General features: G+C 41.9%; 1 protein-coding gene across 1 annotated transcript in view; it reads right to left on the bottom strand.

Annotated features, from left to right (window-relative positions):
- The window catches only part of cep164 (centrosomal protein 164), a gene marked incomplete at its 3' end in the record, with an annotated part of 21,367 nt that overhangs the window by 2,802 nt on the left and 9,998 nt on the right, over positions 1–8,567 (bottom strand). Inside the window, exons 5-15 of the mRNA XM_016493853.1 lie at positions 7,649–7,759; positions 7,478–7,566; positions 7,295–7,370; positions 5,255–5,356; positions 4,092–5,096; positions 3,233–3,286; positions 1,135–1,197; positions 956–1,023; positions 558–641; positions 207–392; positions 1–87 (exon numbers count right to left, since the gene is read on the bottom strand). Coding sequence (XP_016349339.1) covers positions 1–87; positions 207–392; positions 558–641; positions 956–1,023; positions 1,135–1,197; positions 3,233–3,286; positions 4,092–5,096; positions 5,255–5,356; positions 7,295–7,370; positions 7,478–7,566; positions 7,649–7,759 — 1,925 coding nt within the window. The remainder of the gene's footprint in view (positions 88–206; positions 393–557; positions 642–955; positions 1,024–1,134; positions 1,198–3,232; positions 3,287–4,091; positions 5,097–5,254; positions 5,357–7,294; positions 7,371–7,477; positions 7,567–7,648; positions 7,760–8,567) is intronic.

The raw sequence follows: 8,567 nt of genomic DNA, 5'->3' as shown, positions 1-8,567 counted from the left end.
CTGAGCTGTTGTAGTTGTGTGTGCATGTCGTTGTTCAGTCGCTCCTCCTCGTCTCGTCTCTGTTTGAGCATCTGCTCCTTCAGGACCCTGAAACACACACATCATGTGATCTGTGTGACTGAGACGATGAGAGTTTATATCAGCATCGTGACCATCAATGCTGGTGCTTCTACAGCACATCTACCCACAATGCAGCAGTGACTGACCGGAGCAGCTCAGCGCTCTCCTCCTTCATCCGGCGCTCCTCGTCCTCCATCAGAGCGTCTCTGAGCAGCTGCAGTCTCCCCTGCGTCTCCTCCATCAGTCTGCTCCTCTCCTCCTCCATCTGTCTCTCTGCGTCCTCCAGCCTCTTCCTCTCCTGTTCCTCACGCTTTCTCTTCTCCTCTTCCTCCCTCTGTACTCGTCTCTTCTTCTCCTCTTCCTCAAGCTTTCTCTTCACGTCTTCCTCCCTCTCTACTCGTCTCTTCTTCTCCTCTTCCTCCCTCTCTACTCGTCTCTTCTTCTCCTCTTCCTCACGCTTTCTCTTCTCCTCTTCCTCCCTCTCTACTCGTCTCTTCTTCTCCTCTTCCTCATGCTTTCTCTTCTCCTCTTCCTCCCTCTCTTCTTGTCTCTTCTTCTCTTCTTCATCACGCGACACATGCCTGATAAGAGTCACAAATCATCATTTTTATCAATAATTAAAACTAAAAACATTAAAAACACATTTAAAAAAAAAGTAATTTTCATTATGAATAAACATTAAAAGTAAAATAAATATGAACTGAAATAGTAACAAACTGCATATTTTGACTTGCCGTTCTGGACTCCTTATGCTCAGAAACAATCATTCAATATGAGAGAGTTTGTGGTTTGAAGCTAAATACAATACTGCTTGAATGCATTCACTTACTGGACTGATCAGTGCTCCTGCTCATCCCTAACTTATACCATCATCATCATCATCATCATCACACACCTGTCTGCAGAGTCAGAGACATCCACACAGCTGTCCACATCTGCCTCGCCCTCGGCTTCCTTCCTGTCCTGAGAGACGCACACACACATTTTTATATTCCCATCTCCACAGGTTTAAAGACTCATTTAGTCTCTGTCTGTGTGTGTGTGTGTGTGTGTGTGTGTGTGTGTGTGTGTTACCACTGCAGGTGACAGATCCAGCAGATCAAACACATTCTCTGAGAGTTTGGAGCGGAAACCAGCCTGAGGAAACACAAAAAGAATAAAAATAATGACACACACAACCCAGACATACATACAGTATATATACAGCGGGTAAAATAAGTGTTGAACACGTCACCATTTGTCTCAGTAAATATATTTCTAAAGGTGCTGTTGACATGAGATTTTCACCAGATGTCGGTAACAACCCAAGTAATCCATACATACAAAGACAACAAAACAAATACGTTCAGAAATTAAGTTCTGTGTAATAAAGTGGAATGACACAGGGAAAAAGTACTGAACTACTGAAACGTTTTCAACACTTCGTACAAAAGGCTTTGTTGGTAATGACAGCTGTCTAGAGAAACTAGTGGCATGCATTGCTCAGGTGTGAGTTTGGCTCATTCTCCCACACAAACAGTCTTCAAATCTTGAAGCTTCTGTCAGCAGTTATACTGTGCTCGTAGCATGTGCTCTTCAATCACACGCACAAATACAGCAGTGCGCGCTGTAGCCTGTATCATTTCATATTAAAGCGCTAATGAAACCACGAGCATGCGTGTCAGATCTTAAAGTAATAGCAGCCAAATAACCTAATAACCAGCTGCTGTGATGTCTGTTAATCAAAGAACAAAAGAAAAAAAAGAGGAAATCAATCACTTTTGTAACTTTGATTCATCTATATTTAATTTAGAATTTAGTGTTTGATAACTTCATACAATTTCTGTATATTTCCAACGTGCTGAAGGGCACAGGTAGCTAAATATGATATTTGAGATGGTTTTAAGTTCACTTAAATTAGAAGTTGTTATTTTTTAAAGTCTAATAAATTTTAAACTTGATAGCTCTCAATTATACTGTAATGTTGAATGGCTATAGTCCATGGTTAAATATTGGGGAAAAAATAACAATTTCTTAGAGACATCAGTAGTATTGGTATCAGTGATAATGGCCTTCAGTCATAAAAAATGATACTAAAATTGATATCTCCTCAGTGTGTTAGTGTGTGTGTGTGTGTGTGTGTGTGTGTGTGTGTGAATGTGTGTGTGAGTGTGTGTGCGTGTGTGTGAGAGTGTGAGTGTGAGTGTGAGTGTGTGTGTGTGTGAGCAATATCACACTCGTAGCCGCGAGATATGGCTGTTATTCGGCTGTAGGTAAACAACATCGTGCCGATATACAGACATATCTCATGTCTACGAGTGTGATATTGATATATATAAGGGATGCACCGAATGTTCAGCAACCAAAATTATTCGGCCGAAAATGGCAGAGAAAAGCTCTTTCGGTGTTATACGAATAATATGTACCAAACAATGACGTGATGCGATCAAATAGAGGCACGCACTAATGCAGCAAACATGTCGGCATTTAAAACTGTCTGAGAAAGATTTTCTATATAGAAATAGATAAATTAGAAACTAAAAAAATTAAAAATAGAAATGTTCTAATGCATGCACGAATTGCATGTATTTAAACAGCGCTGCATGAGCTCGCGGCGCTATCTGCTCGTTAGCCAGGGTTCAAAGCGCGAGGAAAATCTGCGCTGAAACACTGCAATCACATTTTTATTAATTTTTTTAAAGGCATGTGACAATGTGATACGTGCGACAAACATCTTCTCAAATTCGTAATGAGAATCATTTATAAAGCACTGAGATCTTTCTGCGGGTTTCTACCAAAATGAAAACTCCAACATTCATAAATGTTAGTATTGTAATTTTTCTATTGTTCTGTAAAATAAAATAAAAAAGTAAGACAATAATAATGATAATAATTCCCCTACAACAGCTCTATTAATACATTTATTATAACACTCACACATAGTGTACCAATTTGGATCTGTAATATATTCTAATGTTTTAAAAGACGTCTCTTCTGCTCAGCAAGGCTGCCTTTATTTGTACAGTAAAAAATACATGCCTGATTCAAGAAGGGGGTCTCAAAAATGGCCTAAAAATATTATTTTACTAACTTATTCATTGTAAAGGTGACATATCATGAAAATCTGACTTTTCCAGGTTGTAAGTGCTATATATATATATGTGTATGTGTGTGTGTGTTGACGAGGTCATACCTGCACATTATCAGCGGATGAGAGCGACGCTGCTGCTTCACCGTCCTCAGACTCCTGTCACAGAACAGGACACATCAGACACACGTACATCAGCTCACACACACACAGATAACACACACAGCAGTATGAGGAGAGGATGCTGGGAGATTCAGCTCTGCTGCAGAGAGGAGCTCTGACTGGCTTAAACTAGTCTTACTAGTCAGTCATCTAATTTCTTTCTTCAAGACTGCTCATTACATAAAGGGCTAAATTGGTCTGATTACCTCTTGACTAACGGCTAGACTAGTTCTTAAGGTCTTTGCACACCGAGTTCGAAATTCTCGTCTGAAATTTTCGCACATTAAAAAATAAATACGACCTCACGTTGTGTCAATCACGTTTACACACTGCCTCCGAAACTTTCGTCCATCATAAAAAAAAATTCTAATAAGGTTCGATTTTCCGCGTTTTCGCATCTGCAGCAAGAATTTTGATAGGAAAGGATGACGGAGATGAAAAAAACGCATACAAAAATTTTGGACTCAGTGTGCAAGGACCTTAAGTAACTGTGTTTATGCAGCGGATCTGATCCTGCACAACGACTGTTCCTGATAGGTGCTCTTAATGCCACATGACTGTGCTGAGACACACCTCCTCTCTGCAGTGACACACACCGACACACAAACACTAAACGAACGAATCACTGAACGAACGAATCACTGAATCAGAGGTTCCAGAGGTGATTCACGCATCCCCAAACAATCACAGACTCCAGTGCTGCATGTGTTGTGTGGGACGGAGTGAAGCACCTAAACACAGGTGGGCGGGGCATATGGGGTGGGCGGGGCTTGGCGAACAGGGGCGGGGCACTCAGTCCTACCTCACTGGACACTGGACTCCACTGAGGCACAAACTTCCCTGCTTTAACGCGAGTTACTTGAAGGCGAGAGCTGTTACTCTGAAAGCCGTCGCTCTGAGCCTCCGAGACGAGTCCTTCAGTCTCTCTCTGCTCTTCCTCACGTTTATCCTCCTCTGCCTCACTCTCCTGATGCTCTGAAAGCCTCTCTTTCTCCTCCTCCTCAGAGGAAACACTTCTGACAGCCTCTGCTTCTCCGTTGTGTGTTTCAGCCTGTTCTTCTCTTTCAATCATCTCTTCTTCCATGTTTCCATCATCTTTGCTTTCTGTCGGATCTCCTCCTCCTGTTCTCTCCTCCATCGCGTTCTTCTCCTCCTCCTCAGGACTCTTGAATCTCTCGATCTGTTCATCACTCTCCTCGCTCTCTGTGTTGTGCATCTCTTCATCTCTGATCTGTCCGTTCTCTTCTATGCTTTCTTTCCTTTCTTCTTCTTCTGTTGTCTCCTTCTCTTCAGGACTGTTGAATCTCTCAATCTGTTCATCAACTTCATCAATCTCTTCTTGTCTGTGTTTTTGGTTCTCCGTCTCTTCGTCTCTGTTCTCTTCTTCCATGTTTCCATCATCTTTACCCTCAGTCTGATCTCTCTCTTCTTTTTTCTCTTCCATCTGGTTCCTCTCCTCCTCCTCAGGACTGTTGAATCTCTCGATCTGTTCATCGACCTCCTCGCTCTCTCTGTTCTCGGTCTCTTCGTCTCCGATCTGTCCATTCCCATCTTCTCCGTTTTCTTCATCTTTTCTCTCTTCTTCAGTTCTCTCCTCCGTCCGGTCCTTCTGTTTCTCCTCAGGACTGCTGGATCTCTCAATCGGCTCTTCGATATCCTCATCGTTCTCGGTCTCTTCATCTCTGATCTGTGCGTTCTCCTCTTCGCTCATCTGCTCGTCTTCCTCTTGGCCGCTGAACGCCGCAGCATCCGGGGTCAGAGGTCGTGAAGCTGCTGTGGAATGGAGGTGACGTCCACACAGCGAGTCCTTACAGTGGAGGGATGCAGTTAGAGACAGACGGACAGACAGACAGACAGTTGTGAGGTCACATGCAAATCCCTCAAACAAACAGGCGTATTATTAACAAAGACACACAGAAAAGCTGCAGAGAGGAGCAAAAGAGAGACAGAGAGACACACAGGTACCTCTGAAGGCGCCTCTGGACTGTGATCCCTCGACAGGGCCAAATCCTGTAGTTCAGGTTCTGTTCTTTCTTCAGGAGGAACCGTCACACTGACCTCACTGTCCTGAAACACACACACACACACTTCTCAGTCAAAGCTGCGGACACACTGACTGAAGCCGTGTCTGAAACCGCTCCCTATCCCCTATATGGCGCACTCTATCAGGTGTCGGCCCTTCTGTAGAGCTGTCTGAATTCTGAACGAACGCAGCGGCAGAGCCTGGATGTTTTCATAGGCGTGGCCAGCAACCAGTCTGGGGTGGCACAGAAGTCTTCATTATTTCAATATAAACATTAGGGCTGCCCCCTAATAGTCCACTAACCGTTAGTCGACCAGAAGAGGCTTGGTCGACCACGATTTTATTAGTTGCAGAATTTTTTTAAAATAAAAATCCACATTGGCGAAGTCACGCAGATCGTTAGCGGCTGGTCTATGTGGTAGTACAGTACATCGAGCAGGACATCCAAACACTCGCCTATCATTCATCGACCTCAAATATGGCTTATCATCTGAAATATGTTAGTAGCAGCAACTTTACATGGCTGCTCAATCTAATGTTAACCTAGTCTAACCTACTCTGTAATCTTTGCTCGTACAGATAAGAGTAATACATCTTTCGAATCTGTAAAGACTCTACGTTTATTTGTGTGCACTCACAATAACAACAAAACATTGAGCTTTTGTAAAATAATGAAAGCAACAGGATGCACTTTCTGCCATCTCGGTCTCCGTGAACTTGAGCGCGAAACTCTGTGTGAACCAGCCTTACAGACATGAAAAATATATCTAGAGAGCGAAATGTCTACTTTCAAATAAACCAATTCAAATGGAAAACAAATATTCTCAGATTATGTAATCCGTATGAAACATGAATACAGGTGCATCACTACTGCGGAGATGACGAGTGAGTGTCGCCGACTTCATCTCTTAAACAGAGAACGAAGAAAGCACTAGTTTAGCAATAAATTATTAAAATGTTAATGCAGACTCCTTACTGTTTTTCCTGACACATTCATAATCATTACTTCTGCGGTGCGTCGTGGCAAGCTTTATGTGTGCGCTTGAGTGCTTATTATATGTAGGCAATTAAAGGCTCATTATAATGATTTAAATGGTTTATTAATAAACGTGCAATTAGTCGACTAATGCTTCAAACGAACGACTACTAGTCGACCAGACAAATCTTTAGTCGAGGGCAGCCCAAATAAAAATGTGTTTGACTATAAAGTACTGGACTGTTTTAGTGCCTAAAACACAACTGAATACAACAAATTTCTACTTAATTGTAATTTGTGTCAATTTGTAACAATTTGTGTATTATTCCTGACCTCCAGGTATTTTAATAAAGGGTCTCACTATAGCTTTATTACTCAGTCAGCTTGGTTCTGGTTCTCAAAACCCCCAAAAGCCTGTTCTCCAACATTGCATATTCATGGATGAGACATGCAGATAGTGATAAGAATGTGAAAAAGGCCAGAAGTCAACAGAGTTATTTTATGCATTTAAATGGTTTCATTATCGTTTTTACGTTACAAATTAACGGGAAAAAAATCTGCGCATATTTTCTAGTATAAGTGCACTGTGCTCGCATTTACTCATGCATTAAATTACAAATAAAAATATACATATCAGCTTGCGCCTTATATTGTGATCGCGAATTGCAGAATATATTTTAGTACATGCATTTGAGAGACGTTCTATATAATGTGATGCATATATGCATACATGCATGCACAGTTTGCAGCTTTAATAGCCTTTTTGGTAATTTCATAACTTAACTGATGACAGAACTACATTGTATGCTCATAGTTTCTTGTGCGCTGTATTTATGTGTTTTTTCCCCCTAACTGAAATTATGCATTTTAAATTCAAATATAATTCGAATATTGATCATATTTAAGTACAAGATTCGAATGTAGTTTTTCAGCCATTCTGACAGCCCTGCAGTACTATGGAGGAAAGTCAGACTGATGTGCATTCATGTGCTGTGTTTGTGTTCACCTCGTACTGCAGCCCTGCTCCCAGAGCGTCCAGATCCAGATGGAGGTTCTGCAGGAGTCCGGCTGAATCCCGCGGCGCGCGCACACACACACACACACACACACACACACACACACACACACACTTAGATCTGATCCAGCGTTCAGTGGGACTCAGGCAGTGTGTGTGTGTGTGTGTTTCAGACTCACCTCTTCCTCAGAGACCTCCTCGTCTTCCTCAGCGCTCCTCTCCTCATGAACGCTCCTGGAAGCAGCAGAGCTCGACACGCCAGCCTAATGCACAGAATCCAAATCAAAACCCAAAACACAGGTCACACTCACAAATCACAACTCCAATACATTTGTGCTGTTTTACACCGAGAGACGTTTTGAGCAGCTGGAGTCCAGACGAGGCGCCCAGAGATCCTCTGAGAGGAGCGACAGGAGCCTCAGACAGACCGCGGAGAGGAGCGAGAGGAGCCAACAGCTGCAGACAGAGACAGAGATCACACAGATCATTACACCTGCTATTCAAAACATTTTTAGTCTCTTCTGCTCACCAAGGCTGCATTTATTTGACTGAAATACAGTAAAAATGCTGAAACATTATTACAGTTTAAAGCAGCTGTTTTCTATGTGAGTATCTGTTAAACTGTAATGTATTTCTGTGATGCGCAGCTGTATTTTCAGCATCATTACTCCAGTCTTCAGTGTCACATGATCTTCAAAAATCATTCTGATATGCTCATTTGCTGCTCAAGAAACATTTCTGATTAATATCAATGTTGAAAAAATTTTTGTGGAAACCACGATACATTACTATTCAGAAGTTTAGGGTCAGAAATTTGTATTTTTATTAATCAAGGATACGTTAAATTTATCAAAAATGACAGTAAAGACATTTATAATGTTACAGTAGATTTCTATTTCAAATAAATGCTGTTCTTTTGGACTTTCTATTCATCTGTGAATCCTGAAAAATAAAATGTATCAGTTTCCACAAAAATATTGTACAGCACAACTGTGAGTGAGTGAGTGAGTGAGTGTGTGTGTGAGTGAGTGAGTGAGTGAGTGAGTGAGTGAGTGAGTGAGTGATTGTGTGTGTGAGTGTGTGTGTGAGTGAGTGAGTGATTGTGTGTGTGAGTGAGTGAGTGAGTGAGTGAGTGATTGTGTGAGTGAGTGATTGTGTGTGTGAGTGTGTGTGTGAGTGAGTGAGTGATTGTGTGTGTGAGTGAGTGAGTGAGTGAGTGAGTGAGTGAGTGAGTGAGTGAGTGAGTGAGTGTGTGTGTGTGTGT

The sequence above is a fragment of the Sinocyclocheilus anshuiensis genome, unplaced genomic scaffold (assembly GCF_001515605.1).
Source record: "Sinocyclocheilus anshuiensis isolate Anshui unplaced genomic scaffold, SAMN03320099.WGS_v1.1 scaffold2639, whole genome shotgun sequence".
NCBI lineage: Eukaryota > Metazoa > Chordata > Actinopteri > Cypriniformes > Cyprinidae > Sinocyclocheilus > Sinocyclocheilus anshuiensis.
Note: the sequence above shows the minus strand (reverse complement) of the source record. Positions and strands in the feature narration are given on the sequence as shown.